This window comes from Xyrauchen texanus, chromosome 46, assembly GCF_025860055.1.
Source record: "Xyrauchen texanus isolate HMW12.3.18 chromosome 46, RBS_HiC_50CHRs, whole genome shotgun sequence".
NCBI classification, from domain to species: domain Eukaryota; kingdom Metazoa; phylum Chordata; class Actinopteri; order Cypriniformes; family Catostomidae; genus Xyrauchen; species Xyrauchen texanus.
Genome location: NC_068321.1, coordinates 19,343,306 through 19,364,917, shown reverse-complemented (window position 1 = coordinate 19,364,917; position 21,612 = coordinate 19,343,306). Strand labels below are relative to the sequence as shown.

At 41.1% G+C, this 21,612-nt stretch overlaps 2 protein-coding genes across 3 annotated transcripts in view; one reads left to right on the top strand and one right to left on the bottom strand.

The window, feature by feature from the left end:
* LOC127638351 (zinc finger CCHC domain-containing protein 14-like) overlaps positions 1 to 9,912 on the bottom strand; it is a 45,394-nt gene extending 35,482 nt beyond the window's left edge. The window contains exon 1 of the mRNA XM_052119834.1: positions 8,523 to 9,912. Coding sequence (XP_051975794.1) covers positions 8,523 to 9,161 — 639 coding nt within the window. The 5' untranslated portion in view covers positions 9,162 to 9,912. The remainder of the gene's footprint in view (positions 1 to 8,522) is intronic.
* Positions 9,913 to 13,895: 3,983 nt separating this feature from the next.
* Positions 13,896 to 21,612, top strand: part of LOC127637906 (junctophilin-3-like) — a 44,828-nt gene continuing 37,111 nt past the window's right edge. For both annotated transcript variants that reach the window (XM_052119148.1, XM_052119149.1), the window contains exon 1: positions 13,896 to 15,293. In XM_052119148.1, coding sequence (XP_051975108.1) covers positions 14,912 to 15,293 — 382 coding nt within the window. In that variant the 5' untranslated portion in view covers positions 13,896 to 14,911. The remainder of the gene's footprint in view (positions 15,294 to 21,612) is intronic.

Genomic DNA, 21,612 nt, shown 5'->3' with positions numbered 1-21,612 from the left:
CCTCACATGTCCTTGGCAGGCCTAGGACTAAAGGATTTAGTTACATTAATGATTGCCGTTAAAAAGAAAAATACACACGTGTGCTAGCAAGTGAAATATTCTGCACTGATTACAGCATAATTATTGTATTTCAGTACACACAGTGTAGTGGTGGTGTAGTGGAGTGGTGGTGGTGTAGTGATCTAAACCACATAACTGGTAAACTGGTAATCAGAAGGTCGTTGGTTCTATGGATAAAAATGTCTGCCAAATGCATAAATGTAAATGTAATTGTGTGATTACACAACTATACATAAAGCATATCAATAAAATATCTTACCCAGTGAGTAAGAAAAAAGCCATCTCTGGGTCGCTTTTAAGTTGTCGCTACCTCTGAAAAGCCAAGCTGATGTTGATTCAGGTTTTATTACAGACTCTGTCGCTTTCCCTTTTTGCTTGTAGACTCAGCTCTGTTCGGGGTTTCTTTGTTTTTACAACTGGTGATTCCCCGGAGGTTTGCCATTTTGAATGATTCATGGTAAATTTTTCTCGTTCATTGTGACAACAAACTTTCAGCTTCATGCTACTCCCACACCATACACGCGCTACAGTAGCCGGAGCTTATTTTCTCTGTGTACGGATATGACGTGAACACGTGAACATGCAAGTGCAAATGATGACTGTATGCAATTTCCAACAAAAGCCATATATTTTTTATATATGGCTTTAATAGCTCTAAATTATAAATAATTATTATAGGTTTATGAAAGTATATTTGGGTAAAGTAAAGACATGGTTTGGAAGATGGATTTTTGTTGCACTCTCTCATTAATAACATTTTGTTATTTTTTAACAAAAAAGTTACATAGTGTAGCTTTAATAAGAGTGTCAGCTTTGAATGCCCAACACCTTCTTGATTACAATTAAATGTTCCTTTTTTGTTGCTTTTGATTGTCAACTGATTGTAAAGAACAGAAAGGGTATTAAATGACAAATATATTGCATGGATCTCATATTTTGACACACATTATATGGAACAAGTCCAACCAAACTTTTACTCCCAACATGCAATGAAAGGATCTCGGTGCTTAACTTTGCATATTAAAAAATCGATCTTGGGATTTAAAAAATTAATATCTAGAAGGTTCAAATGAGGATCGTGATTAATCAGAAAATCTACATTTTTAAACAGCCCTTCTTCTTCCTCTTTCAGCTGCTCGCATTAGGGGTCACCACAGCGGACCATCAGTGATCTGCATATTTGACTTGGCAAAGGTTTTACACCAGATGCCCTTCCTGACGCAACCCCCAGTGGCTGGAGGACTCTATTTTTACCCAGCTCTAATCCTTATTATTTAAGTCATGCATTTTGTTTTGCAGGATAAACAAATCAAAATCCAATTCTTTTCACGTACCCCACAGTTGGGAATCACTGGTTTAGCAAACAATCCTCTGTGTTACATTGGTCAGAAAAAAAGATAGTCCTGCCCCAAACTCAGGCCATTAGTTGAGCAAATATTTCTAAGTGGGTTCGTTGGCATGCTCAAACAAACAGAGCAATTTTTTGATAGCAACTCAATGCCACAATGTTTACACTTTACGAGAATAAACCAACGAATGTGTTACTTAAAAATGTCTCTCTTTGCGGTAAGGTGGGATAGTGAAAAGTATTTTAACATTGAAAATAATTAATCACTTTGCATTTCAAGTCAACATAAAATGCCATTTACAACCCATTTTACTTCCATTACCTGACATATTTCTTAGTGAAACAGGATATTCAATGAGAAAATATGTTGGGCAGGATTTGTTTGTATCTATCTGCAATTGATTATACTGTGAAAATTGCCAGTTACATTCTAGAATGGAGCCAAGTGGCTTTGGATTCGTCCACACTAATATGTTTTCTTTTGAAAGCACATTGATTTTGCTACATTTACGCCTCTCATCCAAACTAAAATGCCGGTTTTCTCTAGGAACAATTTAGCATTTTGAAAACCTTACATATATACATATACATACTGTGAAAAACGAAAATGGATAAGTGTGGTTGTGGCCTTAAAAATAAGAGGAAATGGGTGATGTCTGGCCGAAATTTTGTCATGCACTCGGAGACAAAGAATGTGTATTAAGAAAGTAAATAGTGTCAATTTTGATTTCATGTAGACTTTAAAATTAAGAACGATGCCATCAATAACACTTTATTCCAATAATATGAACAAGGGACTCGATGAAAGCATCACTATACGCACTTGACAAAAGAGTGCATGTTTTTATTGATGTTTGGGCAAGTGTAAAGGGTTTTTAAACAAGCGAGCTATCGGTGCTTCCTGATGAATCACAGGAGGGTTACACAGAGGGCTGATTTAAGCATGGAGAAATGTGCTGAGCCTTACTTCATGAAAGCCAAAACCAACAAATCACTAAATAGACCAGCCTTCTCTGCCTTCAAACGGTACTTTCCCCCTACACCCCCTCAAACACAAGTTTCGACAGCATGTGTGTAGAGCTCTGGTCTGTGAAGAAAACATCTTTGATTTATAGATTTGACAACACGCCGATCCACTTTTAAAAGGCTTAGCTGTTTTTAGTAAAGTTATTTATTTCATCTTATCAATCAGTTTTCACGTGTTTTTAAACCACTGAGTTTTGGTAAACAATGATTTGTGCCTGTATATACGGTTATGTCTTAAACAGCCTCACAATAATCCTACATATAAGTAATTACAAAGGCTGTAATCACATAACTACATGGCATTTTAATACTAAATCATGGTTCCAAAGTAAGAAATCACACAGACAGCTAGTAAATTAGTCTCTACAGACTAAAAACATTTGGACAAGACCATTACGGAAGCCAGTCAGGAGCCATTTCCAAAGTGATGATGAAAATATGCCAGTGGGATAACTATCAACACAAAATACATAGAAAAGTGGTGTGGTTCCTTTCTTTGCAGTGTTATCTCACAAAAAAGTCTCAGTGGGGGTATCTTGGTCCCTGCTTAGACATGTCAAGAACAAGCAGACATGTAAAAGCAAACAAGATGTCATAAAAACATGCAGTCTCGAATCATATCAACTAAGAGCAAATAAATAGAGAGCTAGGCTATGCAATATTCTGATGAACTCATGATCTCATTGTGAGATCTATTTATTCAAGAACTACTACATAATACCATAATCCATAATCCAAATTGTTTTGTATTATGTTTGTTGATTCACCAAGCTGACATTTTTTAATTACAACATAATTACACATGTCATAACATGCTGCATTTAAACAAGTGTAAGTGTGAGTCTTCTGTCATAGTAAAGGCATCATTGATTCATTGAGAAAACGTGTCAGTTACTAACGTAACCTCCTTTCCCTGATGGAGGGAATGAGACGTTGTGTCAGTGAGTCGGTGAGACACTAGGGGTCGCTCCTGGGGAGCTTAAAAGCAGACATCTGTATGCCTCGTATCCAACGCAGCATAACTACCTTCAACACACTGACAGGCATGAAGCGTTCCCCTGCACCTTGGGGAACGGCTAACTGATCAGAAGTATAATGACTGGCTGGCCCAGCCGTGGCCTTCTCTGTATTGTTCTCCCCAAAAAAGGAACAAAATTGTTTGGCTGGGGGTCAATATATGGTCCAAGCCGGGGGGTGTCCCTCCAAAGAGGGGGGGGATTTTTAAGTGGAATACAACACACGGTCTTACAGAGTATGAGCGGAAGCACATTGTGCGGAGCGGCGTCGTGGTAGATCCTACCCGAGGTTGATGGAGTTACTACAGACACGGCGACCAAGGACAGAAGGCCCTCGGCCCAAGGAAGATGCGGTTTACCGGCGGGGAAACCATTATGCGGAAAATACGTCACACGGGGTTGCGTAGGGAGACAGCCAGCACATGTGGAGCACTTACCGCAGTACGGGGGCCTAGGTGACGCCCGTACTGGGGTGGCGGCAAATCTCTCCGAAGACTCGTCGGCCGCTAGGCTAGGGCGTAGGAACTTCCAGGGTTCACGCTTCTTGCGAACGCAACTGGGGAAAGAGCGCACATCTTCGCTTAAGGGAGGGGAAAGGCGCTATGCACAAGCAACACACCCGGCCAGCTGACCCGAACTTACCTGTTTGTGTCACCTGATAACACACGGGATGAAACTGGCTCAACCCTGAGGTTATAAAACCTTGCAAAGGTGTTAGGTGTTGCCCAGCCCGCAGCTCTACAGATGTCTGCTAGAGAGGCGCCGTAGGGCAACGCCCAAGAAGCTGCAACACCCCTGGTAGTATGGGCTTTTAGGCCAGCAGGGGGCGGCACGTGCTGGGCGTGGTATGGCATAGTGATGGCATCGACGACCCAGTATGCGATCCTCTGTTTGGAGACAGCGCTTCCCTTCCGCTGTCCACCGAAACAGAGAAAGATCTGCTCGGAGCTTCTAAAGCTCTGCGTGCAATCTAAGTAGATGCGAAGAGCGCGCACCAGACACCGCAATGCCAAGGCTGGTTCACCATCTGATCCCTAAAAGGGTACCTTGGGCACGTAGCCCGATCAGGGTGTCAGGATGACATGAGAGTAAGGTGGACCGAAATCTAGGCACAGTTCGCTGACAGAGAATGCCTGCAGGTCCCCTACCCTCTTGATTGAGGTGAGCGCCGTCAGGAGGGCGGTCTTCAGAGAGAGCGCCTTTAGCTCTGCTGACTCACCACGCAGGACCACGGAGAGGTCCCACGAGGGAAAAAGGTGTGGCCTGGGGGGGTTTAACCTCCTCTGTGCTGTTGAGGTGGCCTGGGATATGAGTGGCTCGAAACGACTTGAGCCAGTGCTGACTCCAAAAGAAGAGACGGCGGGCGAGTTGCAACATACGACGATAGCGTAGGCCGCCTTGGTGGTTGATGTACGCCATTGTCGCTGTGTTGTCCATCCGGACCAACTTGTGCTTGCCCCGGATCAATGGCAATAGCCTCCTCAAGGCAAGTAGTACTGTCAGCAACTCGAGCAGTTGATGTGCCAGAGCAGTCGCGGGCCAGTCCAAGGGCCGGCGACTGAGTGCCCGTTGCACACGGCACCCCAGCCCCACTGGGAGGCATCTGTCGTAACCACGACGTAATAGAAATAGAGCCCAGGGGCTAAGGAAACTGCTGTTTTTCTGAAAATGTGGGTACCGCAGCACGTTGGGCTGGGAGGGAGTGATCTGCTTACCAGCTCCCATGGTGCAGTTTCCTGAGTCCCGGGGCTGCCCGTCTCAGGGGCGCTTTGATGCGTTCTTGGTGGCCGGCCGTGAGGCGGGTGGCGTCGCAGTCCTGCGGATAGCTCCATGCCGGGGCCGGCCCCGAGGGGTGGGCTATGGCGGAGCTGGTGTCGTTGTTGGCACCGCAGGGGGACGCCCTGGGCGACGAGCAAACGGAGTGCGGGCTCTGTGGCTCAGCCTGGGTAGGATGTGTTGTATGGCCTCTGTCTGCTTCCTCACTGTTGAGAACTGCCGGGCGAAGTCTCCAATGGTGTCGCCAAACAGACCAACCTGGGAGATGGGGGCGTCAAGGAAACTTACCTTGTCAGCCTCTCCGCTGGTGGCGTTCCTGGACCACCAGGGTGGACATTGCCTGCTCGAGAGTCCGCGCCGTAACCTTCGTTGCCCGGAGGGCGAAGTCGGTCACCGAGCGCAGCTCCTGCATTAGTCCCGGGTCAGGACTACCCTCGTGCAGTTCTCTAAGTGCCTTGGTTTGGTGCACCTGCAGCTTGTGGCCGTGAGCGGAGCTCTGGCCCCAGGAACCAATCATCGAGCCACGAGGGTTCGGGGGGGGCGGAGGATTACACTCGTGGCTGCTCGGGCAAGCATGGCCGTAAGCTGCCGCACCCGAGGGTGGGAGTCCAGCCGAGTCCTCAGCGTCAGACATGACGAACCCGCTCTCCGATGCCGCGATCAACAGCTCATTACGAAGTCGAGCCGCGACCGCAACATAGCCATGGACATATCCTCACAGTGAGGACATGAACCATCCACAAATGCTGACTCCGCCCATTGACCATTGGACGGGGAGAGGTATCGACCGCAACCAGGAAATACACACAAACGGAAAGGCATCTTGAAAAAGACGCTTTCCATTTGCACCACTCTTCTAGAGGAATTAAGTGCTTTATATATGTGTATATATATACGTAGTATAACTATATATATATATAGTTATGTTTTTCTGCTGCTGAAGCACCCAGGGGTGTTTGCTCAGCACAACCGTGGTGTGCGAGGGGGAGGACCGCTGGAAAGTGCCGTAGATCCAACAGCGTAGAGAGATGAATGGAGGCGGCAGAGGAATTCAGCTCTGTGAACTTGCTCGCTCGGCTCCGAAGAAGATATCTGATGTGCGTTTGCAGCATCACTCTTTTTATACCCGTATGTCCGGGGGAGTGGCATGCAAATTCCACACGGCAATTTCCATTGGCCTTTTCTCAAGATCAGAGATGTCAGAGCTCCCCAGGAGCAACCCATAGTGTCAACTCACTGACACAACGTCGAGTGTGTGACAGATAGGGAACTCCCAAACTTAGAACCCCCAGGAGAGTGTGAGCAGATCCAATAAGATAGTAAACACTTGTGTGAAATCTCAGAGCTGAACTGCTTGTCTGTGCCAGCCAGCTGACCCCAGTTCATTATTGTTGCTTTAGGTGCCCTCCCATAGCTGATGAATAAATGTTTGATAAAAGGTCTGACCTATATATCTTGGGGTGGTGCGACCTAGCAGTTTAAGATTTAGGCTAGTAAGAAAGGTTGTGGTTCAAAACCCAAAGGGGTGATCTACAGTATTAATAATTGTCATTGCACTTAACACTTAACCCAATGCGGCTCCAGCTGTTACTTTGGATAAGTGTCTACTTAATAAACACAGTAGTGTTATATTAAACAATTAAACACACTAACAGGATTTAGCTTACAATTACTGACTTACCATGTTATTTATGTTATTTACAACCTAGTAATTTAGTAAACTAAATACTGTAAATACTGAACAAAACTGTTTTGCTGAATGTTAGTTGCTGTTTCCATACAATGAAAGTGAATGATGAATACAATGTTTACTGCCAAGCTTCAAAGAGGACAAGAGGACCAAGAACGTGGCATAGAAGTTGTCCATACGACATGTACGCTATATTGCGAGTCTTCTGAAGCCATAAAATAGCCTTGTGTGATGAACAGACCAAAAGTCATTATTTGAATATTTTCTCACAGTAGCTCTCAAATCTCATTTGCTCTTCTGGGTAGGGTTGCACAGCTGTGAGTAAGGTCTCAAAAAAATGTGGATGTAAAGTTTGCACTAAGGGCTTACTAATTACTAGTTAGTTTGTAAGTCAGTGCTTAATTTGGTTGCACCACCTGTTCTTAAGGCAAGTCTTAGCTAGTAGGTTGTAAGCTAGAACATAAAGCATAGTCACAAAATATGATGTTTAACTGTACTGATCCAATAAACAGCCTTCTAAATTGAACACAGAAGTGTTAAAAAGCCATGCATTTCAGTTTTACCTTGTTACGGTTGATGTTCAAAACTTGTTTGCGCACACAACTGTCAGCTGTAATAAATTATATCCCCATTGAAATACGATATGTAATAAAAGTAGATTTAATAAATGTATTTAGCCTATGTAAACAACAATATTCAGTAACTGTATCTAAAATGAAAAAGGGGCAAAAAATGAATGCTAATATAACAGGCTGGAAAAATTTACATTTATTAATTTTAGTATCTCATAGCCTATATTTTGTGTGTTGAAACTTGACACTGGGCGATGCCCTAAACGGAAAGTGCACATATAGATTGGTTTTATGCTGAAGAGCCACTAAAAAGTATGTAATGTTCTCTCTCGTAAATGGAAACGAGTGTAAATCTCAACATCATCATACAGTATACTGTATGTCTAAAGGATTTTAATCTGTCATGCAAAACATGAGCTACTTTATGTCATTAAATTAGTTTGCATTTTTATCTCAACCATTATTCCAGGTTGAAGGCTTCCGTAAAAATGTTGTTTATATGCAGAGTTACGTTCTACCTAAGGTTCATGATGCAACGATAAAATATTTAGTGCATAAATTGTGACTTAGAGAGCCCACATACGCCACAACTAGGCAAAATTGTAACTTAAGTATATAAGCTGCTGCAACTGGCCCCTGCACATTCAAACATGCTGCATCGTGCTTGAGACACGAAATACAATTCAGCATCACAACAAACCTGACATGACTATGAGGCTGGTATGAATATATAATATTTGAGAGCTGTGGCAAAGGGGAAGTCTAATTACTGTATTAGTGAATAAGCAATTACATATTGGTCTGTTCCAAAGCTCTCGTATGGCTTCTGAAGACTCAGAGTACAGAATACAAATTGTGGACTAATCTTATGGTACTTTAGTGATGCTTTTGGAGTGTTAAGCTTTCACTGTATGGAAAACAGAGCCTAGAACATTCTTCAAAATGTCTCCATTTGTGTTCAACCAAAGATGTGAGGAGGTTGAGTAAATAATGAATTTTCATATTTAGGTGAACAACCCCTTAGTGCTTCCCACCTCAGTACAGCACGGACATCCGGTCTGGCATGAGTTGAAGGTGGGCGCGGTGATGAAGGAAGGGAAGGTCGCGCTGTTGTTTGAGAGCGAGCCAACGCTGGCCCCGCCCCCGTGTGACGTCGACGGCGCTTCACCAACGGTCACCTGTAGGATCTCCTGGATCTGCCTCAACTCCTGCCTCAGCACCTGCTTTTGATGAAAACTGAAAGCCGGGTGGTTGGAGGCCATGGTGAAGAGGAGCAAGAACTGCTCTCCCGTCTGACCGTCGTTAAGCTGAAGCCCGTAGTTGTTTATAATGCTGTCGATATGGGTGAGTGTCCGAAACAAAACTCCCGCCGCCACACGGTTGTCTGAGGTGAGGAGCGCGAGGGAGACGAGCAGCTTACTCCTCACGACCTCGTCCGTTATGTTGGTCAGGTTGGCGAGGTCGGCCGGGTTGTTGGCTTTGATTTCTGCATCCCTTAGGGAGTGGTAGTCTTTTCGGGCCAGGTCCTCCATGCAGGAACCGAGAAAACGCAGCTCAACGGGCACACAAAGGTCCAAAAGGCCACAGAGGAACTCAGCCCTCTGCGCCGAACTCAGCACAGAGAACCAGCGGTAAACCTCCTCTCTCTGAACAAAGCATCTATTCTCAACCATTTTAAGCAGCACTTTTAATATGCCACATCAAATTGATCTGATATTAAAATGCAAATTCTATACATCAAAATGTCGGACTGTAAACTTTAAAAACTTCGCAAAGTTGCATATCATTCACTGACGTAAACATCCATTAACTTGTAGACAGCGGTCAGTCTGTGGGTATCAAAACCTCTACAAGAACAATTACAACAGCGATCCCGGCGTTTCCTTCGCGATTTATAGTACAAAAGTGTTAGCATTATCACATGAAAGCGTATTGGGATAAGAAGATATTGATGAAACGAAGTGTGTTTACTGTAATCCCAGACGCGCGGCGGCGCAGCCCCTCTTGCCCGACAGTGTCTCTCGTTTCTCGTCCAGCCCCTCTGCGTGATCCCCACGTCAGCCAGTTATTCAATAGACTCCAGTAAAAAATATAAGATAAACACCTTAAAGTCCTGCTCCAGAGATTATAGTCTTAATTGCACTCGATTGTCCCGATTTCAGTACACCCTTTAAAAAGCGAAAGGCACCGTCAATAAACATCTCATGTGGAAAACTCCACCATTGAAGTTTCACTGCCCGAATTGACGGTAAGCGACACATATGACCGTGTATTCCTCCATCTGAAGTCCATTCAGCTGGAGTAGCTATTTTGTATGTTTTGAGAAAAGTGGCATGTATTTTGTTTGCACTTCAAGCGCTGGTCGGGACGTTTAATCAACGATTAATCAACGGGTTCCTTGCCTATCATTATCCTGTGGCGAAGTCGAAGTGAGTGTAGTTCACTATCCCGAACTTCACGAAAACCCCGCCCACTGGTGGTTTTGATTGGATAAGCAGCTTGTCCGTCATCATACTCTGCTCTCTGATTGGCCAAAGCGCCATTATCATATATATTTTCTCAGACGCTTGTGGTCATATTTGAAGTGGGCTGTAAAATATTGTATGATTTAAAGCGCTAGGTAAAATGACCTAACTTATATTGTTTAATCATAAGGTAGTCTGTTCCAGTATTATACAAGTGTCTAAATAATATAATATTGTGGTGGCGAAAGTACAGATAACCCCCGTTTTTCAAGCAGTGTGACATTGGCTACAGGCAAATATGGGAAAACCTCTTCATTACGTCAACTTTCCAGATGATGGCGCCAACTGTCCTAAAGCTCTCAAGTGACGATGTTGTATAAATATCCTCACCAATCTAAATGAATTATCATATAAAGGAATATATATATATATATATATATATATATATATATATATATATATATATATATATATATATATGTCAGTATTTTGCAAAAGTCTTAGGCACATAAGAAGTTTCAAAAAAGAAACTTAGGTGATCAACTTAAGATGGTTATTTATATCTTCAGCATTTGTGTGTCAGTAGGAAATATAAATGTTAGACTACCAAACATTACTTTTGCAACAGATGTCATGGCACCCACAAAGCCCCCCACTGAACATTGTGTCAGTCTGAAATTGCATAAAGAGATAGAAGAACTGCAGTGAATTCTCCAAGAAGCTTATCTAAACATCCTATCTGCCAACAACCAAGAAAAACTGTCCTGGTGTACCTAGGAGAAAAGGTGGCCACACCGAATATTGATTTAGCTTATTTATGTTTACTTTGTAAGTCATTATTTTTGAAGGCATCCTCACTATGCAAAATTTTTCACAAGTGCCTAAAACTTTTGCACAGTACTGTGTGAGTGGTGGTGGTGTAGTGGTCTAAGCACCATAACTGGTAATCTGGTAATCAGAAGGATGCTCGTTCAAGCCCCACAGCCACCACCATTGTGTCCTTGAGCAAGGCACTTAACTCCAGGTTGCTCCAGGGGGATTGTCCCTGTAATAAGGGCTCTGTAAGTCGCTTTGGATAAAAGCGTCTGCCAAATGCATAAATGTAAATGTGTGTAAATATATATACTTACGTACAAACCTGTCAGCCACAACATTAAAACCACCTGCTTAATATTGTCCCCCTTGTGCCTCCAAAACAGCGCCAACCCACATGCTGTTCTTCTCACCACAATTGTACAGAGCAATTATCTGAGTTGCCATAGACTTTGTTAGTTCAAACCAGTCTGGCCATTCTCTGTTGAACTCTCTCATCAACAAGGCGTTTCTGTCTGCCGGTCACTGAATGTTTTTTGTTTAAATAAATATATCAATTTATTTATTTATTTGTTTAAATAAATAAATCATATTTATTTCTATATATGAAAATTCTGTATTTTATATTTTTTCTGGGACTTACAGTAAAAAATGTACTATTGGTGGAAAAAGGTCTTATTAAAAGCTATGTAGCATTCTGTTGTCATGTGACAACAATTTTAACAAAACAATTTATAAAAGGAGACCCATTTAGACCCTCATGACTGTGTCACATTTTTTTAAAAATATCAAATATTTTGACATTACAATGAAAAGGCACATTTTGTTCAGATCAAATGAAATAAGCCTAAGAAAACTTTTTGATATCAGTGACAAACATTATTGATATTAGTAAAAAAAAACAAAAAAACATTTGAAATGATTGATTAAGTTGTGTACACTTGTATTTAAGGAGCGATTACTTGATTGTTACACCACTTGACATATTTAAAGTCATTAAATCAAACATTTTGTGTAATTTTATTTGCTTAAAATAGATATTATAAATGGAAAATATAGAAATACCCAACTGATAAATTATGATCATACTCAAATTAAGTAGATGAGGAAACTTCACTATATTCTAATAAAATAAGTTCTGTTAATTTGCTGTTCACAAATGCACACTGGAGGGAGCCGTTACCTCTCTCTTGAAGCATGCCATAGCACAACATTTTCTATCAAATCTCACAGGTTGTGGTTGTTCAGATTTAAAGCTCAAGAAATCTATGAACCAAAAACTAGTCCATTAGATTGGGTGCAAAAAATCTAAGATGGTTTATGCATTATGGTAATTTATGCATCAATTGCACTTTCATTTTGATTTTATATATATAGCTTTTGCTGCCCTGAGTTTAAACAGTTAAGGGAAGCTAATTTGATAATTCTACACATTTTTAATAACAGCCTTGAATCTTTCAATTGTGCTGCAGGGGTGTGTGAGTCATTACGACCTGTTTTTCTTACATGTCTGAGTGATGGTTGTGTCTCTGGGCTTAAACTAATAGGAAAGCTCCTCAGGCCTCAACCAGTTCACAGCCATTATGTATCTGCATCAAATCTTCCATGGTACAGTGGAAGCTACGCAATCTTCATGTTTAAAATGGTATCTGCTAATCCCTAAAATTTTGTGGAGTGTATATATTAACTAAATTTAGAATATAATTATGAATAAAATGTTGCTGAATGCATAAGTTTATGTGCTTGGTGAAGTCAAGTGATTTTTATTTACATAGTGCTTTTCACAATATACGTTGTTTCAAAGCAGCTTTACAGAAAGACATTCCTTAGCATCTTTAAGCCCCCATTGAGCAACCCAGTAATACAGGTTTGGAACAACACAAGGGTAAGGAAATTATGACAGAATATACAGTTTTGGGTGATCTATCCCTTTAATAGTCATATTGATTTTAAATGTTGATAGGATTTTTGAAGGATCGAAGGGTCTAATTTCAGCGTTTAAAGGCAACCTGTGTGTGTTCAAGAGACCAAACATACATCTGTTTTGCACTTTATTTATGTTGTTTCTTCATTTTTTTTTTTCATGTTATTTCCTTATTCTTACATACACTCACATGGTCTTCTGAAACCACCGGAAACAATTTGTTAACATTGCTCAGTTAAACAACAAGTATGGTGTAATGAGTAACATACATTAAAAGCCAGTTTGATTCGGAAGTCTAGGTGATCCGTTTACCATGTGAAACCTGGGATATCAATCCCTGCTGAGCTGAAGCAGCATGTCAGACCTTGCAGTGTATTTTTACCCAGCTCTGTCGGAGTTGATCACCTGTAATTGAGAGGATAAATATTCCTCCTCCTCTTCACAATTCTACAAACATAAGGTGAAACTGAAAACCGAAGGGATAAAATATACAGATTATTTCACAATATACCTTGTTTTCATTCATATAAAACTCATATAATTTATTTTGAAGTACTTCATCTCTCAACCAAGTTGTGCCGTGATAGTTTTGCAGATGGGCTCTCTCCATTATTGGATACTAATGATGAAAAGCTGTTTAAGAAGGAAAACAGATCTTCTGAGTCTTGCTAAAGACACCAACAAGATGCAAGCATTCAAGAACAGCATGATACTCTGCAATCTGTAGCGCTGTTATATGTAGTGACTTGTTCTAACCCATAACATATTCTGGCTATGAATTATATGAGTCACAACATTAAAGGATGCCAATTGGCATGGCCAACAAATATCATGGAATTAATGTCATGATGATTGTGGCAAGTGCCATGGACAACAAAGCAGATTTCGCCTCACCTGCAACAAAGAGATTTAATGCATCATCTCAGCCCATTTCATTAACTTACAAATGCCATAATTATTCTATGAGGGCAGAGCAATGGAGATTGAGAGGGAGGGTAGGGGGAAGACTAATCTGGGCAGTTAGGAAAAGCAATCATTTCTCCCTGTGGTGGATATAGAGCGGGAGATAGAGCAACGTGTATTAAAGCAGTGCATGTCTCTTTAAATTATGTGTGTGAGAGAGAGAGAAAGGAGATGGGGGAGTTAGCTATGTTGGAACAGTCCATCTCTAATGAGCAGATTTGAGAGACACCAGTGTAGGAGAGAGAGAGAAATATGGAAGAAAAAGATAACGGCAGAGAAAAAGACAGTCAGTGACACATGAAAATCATTCAGACAACATTCTGGAGTCAAGGAAGTATAGAAGAAGAAAAATCAGGAACAATTAATCTGGTTTTCACACCTGCAGTCAAACTGAGCACAGAATTTTAATACAGACCAAAAGAGAGCAGAGGAAAGAGAACGGTAAAACAGTGACCAGATAAGGAATTAATCACATCAGATTGTTTGCGAGCAAGCTGTGCACTCCGCCTGTGCTGGAGAGAGCGTGCGTATATATGCATGTGATTGTGTGTGGATAGAGACTGCATTGACGCTTACTGACGGAGACTGAACCTCGCAGAATCCACCACTTTTTTTTCTTGTTGCTCTTGCACATCTTCCTGTGTGGCATCAGCATGTCAGGGGGATTTGGCAAAACACAGAGCAAGCTCCTTGGAAAAGGAATGCGTTGGTAAATGTTCTGAAGATTCACAGGTTTCTAGGTGGAGCCTGGTGGTCTCAGCAACTGGGAGGGGAAGTGAAATAGCTCAAACCCCCAGAGAGGGACAGTGGGAGTCAGGGTAGGTGTGTGCTGGCACAGGGGGTCTGTGTGGATGCAGGAAGGAGGAGTGGGCCACAGCACTGGAAAAGAGAGAATTGTTGCTGCGTTGGTATCGGTAGAACAAGGCGCATGGCTGGTGTGGGCCCACTTTCAGCAATGAGAAGCAGCCGCAGAAGAGCAACTCATGAATAACAAGCTCCACTCCTGGAGAAGGATGGTCTGAGAAGCTTCAAGCTACTCCTGCCTGGTCTGACAGGAGGGGACTACTCCCCAGGAGGGCGCTTTTTTCTTTTCTTTTTCTTTTTTTCTTTGTACATTTTTCATAGTTTTTTATCATCTTTAAAGGGAGTGTTCTCCACCAAAACCCTGGCTTCTTTTTCAAGACTGATTTTGTTTGGTTCTTCGTTGCTTTTCTCTTCTTTTTGAGGTTCGGGGTATTTGCCAAAACCTATTTCATGCATGTCCACTGGAGGCAGGTTCAATTTTGATGATGGGGGATCATACTGTGGAGGGTGGGAAGAGGGAAAGGCCCATGGCCATGGAATCTGCACAGGACCCAAGGGCCAAGGCGAGTATGCAGGCTCCTGGAGCCACGGCTTTGAGGTGGTGGGCATCTATACCTGGCCCAGTGGGAACACCTATCAGGGGACATGGGCACAAGGCAAGCGTCATGGCATTGGAGTTGAGAACAAGGGCAAGTGGGTTTATAAGGGTGAGTGGACACATGGATTTAAGGGACGCTACGGTGTACGGGAGAGCACAGGAACCAGCAGCAAGTATGAGGGTACGTGGAACAACGGCCTACAGGATGGGTATGGAACGGAGACGTATTCTGATGGAGGTAATGTCTAATGTCTAACTTGATTAGCTAGAGTGTTTGAGTTCAAATTAGTTTCAAGTCTTTCAATTAAGTTATTTAAGCACTTTGTAGGTCATATGATGTCTGACATATGGACCATCATCTTCATGCAAACACTTTTACAGCAGTAACATGACCATAAAGGAAATCGACATGCTGCTTCCAAAAGTTCAAGTATCCTGATATCATCCCCATTCTGCTGAACTACTGACAAGCACCATCCCCCATCAAATATTTTTGAATAAATTCAAACATAATCACCTTTCCCTGTAGCACTACTGAAAGCTAGTCACTATTGTGAGAACAAAGAAGTAATTTAACCACATAAACAGTGGTGTGTGTGCGATTCAGAGGTTGCATTTTCACTTAAAAATATATATTTTTTACTCTGACGGCTAGGTATAAGTTTGAGTTTTGGGTTAGGGGGTAGAGTTAATGAAATGTGCATTCCTGTTTTCTGTATAACAAATTACATTTACAACTCACTTTTCGCACCATATGGTGGACATTTTACCTGGAAAATGGAGCTCAGATGTGCCCTTATGTTCAGCGACATGTTGATCGAAAGCACAGACCAATTTCAGAAGCAGAACATTCAGCCTACCTTTTCCAAATTCACAGTCGCCACGTGCACATTGCAGCTAAATACAGTTGTCCACCTTTTAGTCTTTAATCCTGTTCTGTACACACACAGATCGGAAATTTGCTGGAATGATAACCACAGTCTACAACTGAAATTAGCTCCTGAAAAATGAAGGTAGTGACAACCAAACTTTTTTATAAATTCCACATAGTGTTTACAGAACAGAACTGAACAACTAGTTGTTAATGACATGATCAATAGCACGTGTGAGATGCGTGATGCAAATCACACTAACAGAGGTGTGTGTGTCTTCACCCACACATTTCAGTCTCTCTTCACTGTAGTTCCTCTCATCAGCCCTGCGGTCTCGGGTAGCCTGTACATCACAGCCCAAAGAAAGCGTGCACTCTGTTTAACAGTAGCTTCTTGTCGCACATAAACAAAACAGCAATTCTGTTGAAGGTAGCCAACTAAACATTGCCAGATGATAATGAATCTCTGGTGGATGATATCAAAAATAGCATACACAATGGGTTAAACTAGTTGCATTCGTGTTTCTTGTTCCCAGGTGCGAGACATGGCAGAGTTTTTACGGTTATCACAGGTCAATCATCACAATTCTGGGTAACTCCTGTATTTCTTACACACATGAATAGAAAATTTAGGGGATTCACTCCCACATTTAAATGTTGTTGTCACTCTTGAAACTTTGTAGTGTTTATGTGGACAGTGTGACATGTCTGACTGCAGAGATAGAAATTTGTAAAATTCCTTGTGATTTAAATTTGCTCACCACCCATCACTTTCTGACTTGTTGCCTCCAATATTTTTTTAAATTTTTTTTTTACATCCTCTTGCCCTCATCATTTTGACATGCTATTTCCTCCATTCTCTAGAAGCTACAGAGGATATAAATCTGGAGGCTCAAATTAAGGCCAATTTTAAAATCTAGAGAGCAAGAGGAAGACAGTGAGGCAGTAAGAGAAACAATGAGAGATCCCAGTCAACCTGCAAGTCTTGCAAAAGCTCTTGACAAAATGCCGGAACACCCCATTAGAGCTGTATGTATATATGGTTTCCGGTGTACTGCCAAAACAATAGTTTTTTGAAACAGAAATTTTGTCTGATAACTTACCTCTGGTGGAATCCAATGTGAAGGCCACATAAGTGACAGAGACAAATGGCCATGAAAGTAACATTTAGACCTGAGGCTCATTTACTTGAAACAAGCACAACTATAGTGTAACTTGACATAACACAGATGCAATCGCCTCACTCTAGCTGTCCAAGAGAAAGAATGGCTTCCAGACAGAGGCCATGATTATACTAAACCTCTCTGAGTAAAGTTAACTTGCTGAATCACAGTTGTCAATGTAAATGCATGCTTGTCCAAACATCGTCACCTGAGCTGAGCTATCTCTAGACAAACTATTTTGAAAACAAAGTTGGCCTTGGTGCCTTTGCTAGTAAAGCTGCAGTTTACTAAATGATGGGAGGTAATGTTAGAGTTGGTGTGCGTAGATTGGTACAGTGCTTTGATTTATTTATATATTGATTATTGTCTCCTCATATAAGACCTAAATGTAGTTGAAAGTAAATATGTGAGGAAACATACTTAAAGTGTTATTTCACCCAATGATTAAAATTCTGTTATCATTTACTCACCTTCATTTTGTTCCAAACCTGTGTGACTTTCTTTGATGAAACACAAAAGGAGATGTTGTTCAGAATGTTAGCATCAGTCACCATTCACTTACAGAGTTACTCAATGAATGAAAGTCATATGTTTTATTTAAACATAAATGATGCAAGAATGTACTTTTTTGGTTGAACTATCCCTGTAAGTTGATGTCAGTGTGAGTTCTGGTAAATGAGGCATACCTATATCAACATATCATCTATTTGTGGAGTAGCATAACCTCTCCTCCTTTTTTCATTCTCTTAATCTCCATGCACTATGGAAGTGTTGCCTGTGTGTCTTTTACTGCAAGTTTCTGTGGTAACGCACACAGACGCAGGTCAGCATGTCACTGGAGACTCAGTGCTCCCCATTTTGATTGGCTGGCTGACTCGCTAATGGTGTTTACTTACATTGGTACTAATCTGGGCCACTTAATCACAACCACAGTAAGCAGTCAGAGAAGACAGAGATTGAAAGAAAAAGAGCCAGAGAAGGGAGAGAAAATAGAGGTGGTGGTGTATTGGTCAAAGAGAGGTAATAGTGGCATTATCAGCTCTCAGCACCATGGCTGAGTACACTACAGCTGACACGTGTTAAAGCATCTGTTCACATTATGACCTGAATTCCCCACCACACTGAGGACAGGTTACTGAGGTTTAGTTTATTTTGGCTTCTGATGAAGAAGAGACTTTCATAGTAAAAAAAAAATATATTTGATAAATTACTGTAAAAATAGCATTTGTTTTAATTATAAACTGCCATATTTTGGCCTGCTTTGAATTGATCCTTGTATGCAATCCTTTAAGTTATTAACATTAATCATATGCAATAATCTTTGATTTGATAACATGCCATGACATGTTTAACCCCTCTGTCAGCCCCATATGGATTATGTTTATACAGAGAATGGCATCACACTAAGGACGATACATATTTGGTTTTACAGCGGATCTGAATTTAGCCCTAATGATTATTCAGAATTTAGAGATTATAGTACTTGTATACATCAATGCGGAGCTCTGTAATGCCCAAGGCTAGCAATGGCATCATGTCCATGCAGCTTAAATATATAGCAATTCTCAGCAACCTTATATGACTAAGACTTGTTTTCAAATGCTGATAAATCTGGCCTCTAAAAAGTTTCATTCTACTCAACCCAAAAGCAAATCGAAATAAAAGTATCAGACATGTATTAACATGGTTTCATGGCTTCAACATTCATTTCGATGAGGTCTATCCTAAGTCCAAGGTTCAGGCAATGGCATATGAAGTATCCCATGTCTTATGGTTGGAGTTGGCATCAGTTCATCCTCTGAAGTCTATCGTAATAGACTGAAGTGATGTTTGTCTGGCACCAGCTGCATCATCACACAGCAACATGTAGTAGTGGAGTCTAACACGAAGCAGGAATGGACCTGGATCCAGCCAGTTCTGGTGACCTCAGGATAGGAGTCCCGAGGTTGATGTAGGGAAAAAAATAGAATATTAGCATAGATGCCATTCAATTTATTGCAGAGTTATAGATCAAGATCAATGTTTCTGGTTTCTTGTTCTGGCAGACCTAACTAAAGCAGCCTAATTGTGAGTTGAAGGATAAAATAGGAGTATGCCTGGCTAAATAGATGAGTCTTTAGCCTAAATTTAAACTGTGTGAGTGTGTCTGCAACTCGAACAGTGTTAGGGAGACTATTCCATAGTTTAGGAGCCAGATATGAAAAGGACCTCCTTTTGTGGATTTTGATATTCTAGGAACAATTAACAACGATAAAATGGGACTAATATGGTCATATTTCTTGGTTCTAGTCAGCATTCTGGTTTCTGCATTTTGAACCAATTTGAAGTTTATTTATTGATCTTGCTGGATATCCTCCCAGTAATGCATTACAATAATCTAGTCTTGAGGTCATGAACGCATTAATTCGTTTTTTGGCATCAGCAACAGAGAGCATGTGTTGGAATTTAGCAATATTTCTTAGGTGGAAGTATGCTATTCTACAAACATTGGTAATTTCATTTTCAAAGGATGATTGTTTAAGTGTGTCTTTATTTTGAATTGTGGGATTCGCTATGCCCCATTTACAGAATACATTGTGTGAAAACACTTTTATGGTATTATATTGGTAATATTGACAAAGCCATAAAAACATTTGTTTTGCATCATGGCAGAGTCACCCCTGGACTCATGACCTGCCATGCGAGGCAACTAACAAGCTATGATGACTGGCCAATAGATGATTTACATTAGGTTAGAACCAACCAGGACTCATTGAATCACATGAGTCCTGGTTGGTTAAGGAACTATAATGTTCCTTAATTTTTTGCTTAATTATTTTATCAAATAAATACTAAAGGCACTAAAATATATTTTACACAAATCACAAGTAAAACTTCAGATTATTAGTTCATAAACACTTTTCACCCTGCTCCTCACTACAGTGCATGACTTAAGGCGATACATTTTAACATTTGCATTACATAACCAACTACATTTGCAAGCTTATTTGACTGTGATCAAGTTTCACTGTGGCTGATAGAGCATTGCAGTTGCAATGCAGTGTCAAGAATGTAAAACAACAGTGTCATAGAAGCACCACAAAACAATGGCATGCACAGAAGGGGGGGCAGCAGGGGTGCGTTCACAAATTTAAAGGTACCCTTTTGGTCGTGCAGAAAAAGGGGGAAATTTTCCCCTTTACGCAGTGCCTTTCAAGGGTGCAAAAATGCCATTGGAAGTGCTGTTGCCTTACACGAGAAACAGGTCAGATAAAAAAATCCACTCTATGTTCAGAATTGTAGTGTAAGTTAATAATAATAATAATAAAATACTTGATTGCTACTGCATTTCCGACATAGTACACTTGCTCTGTACATATTTTTACAAATTATAATGAGAGCGGCCACATCGTTTTTGGACTAGATAGAAATTCAATATGTCTTGCGTAGAATACTGCCCATACTGAGGCCACAAAATTATAACATGGTTGCTTCAGCAATTGTGTTTTGCAATTCACTATCGTTTACGTTTAAGGGTTGGGGTAGTTTGGGGTAGGTTTTGATGATTTAAACTTGACAGAGCATTAACCTTAAAGCTGTTTGGGAGAAAATGTAACTCTTTTAGCGCCACACAGTGGACATTTCACCTCGCATCTGCCGCGATACGTCTAATGAACCATGTAATGTCATTTTGCAAAAATGTCACCACAGTCAAATTATTTTTATGAGATCAGGCTGGTAAGAACACCATTAGTTATTATTTTATCTTACCACAGATTATGAATGAGAGATGTACCTTGGTTTAAATATATATGGCTACAAACACTGGTCTCATTTTGAAAAAGCTAGTAAATGCACTGTCCTGGATTTAAAGCCACAAGCAATAAGCATGGATAACAGATGTGTACTCTCTGAAAGCTTGTCCCTCACTTCCCCCCAATCTCACACAGACACACACACATGCAACAATTACTCTGAGGTGCAATTGCTGACTTGGTGAAAAAGACAGAGATTAATAATTCATGGAAGAACCGATCCAAACACTCTCTGCTTGCTTTGTGGGAGACTGCCATTTCCTGGCATGAATTCTACTTAGTATTGTATGTAGGATATTTTGGCCAACAGAGCCACGAATACTGTCATTTGTGTAGATGGATAGATCGCTGATCGTGATACAGCCTCAGAACAATGTCAGATAAAAAAGGGAAAACAAGACGTATTCAACTTCGAAACAGATCAGTGTGCAGTGTTAAAGAAACGATTATAAATTCAGCCTGGGGGAAGGCACGTGATTAAATCTGTCCTGTGATGTTTCCGTGTCTTTGATCTTTCCGCATTAACCATTTCCGTTCTGTGTGCCCCATGCAGTTGCACAATGCATCTCATGAGCCTCCGGCAGAAACGCAAGCGAATTCGTTTTGACATGTGGTTTGCTGGAATCATAGAATGCCAATACAGGACAACTAATCACATAACCATGTGACCCATGTGAGACGTCCCAGGCACAGAGAAGACTACTGCTGTGTACATATGCACAGCATATA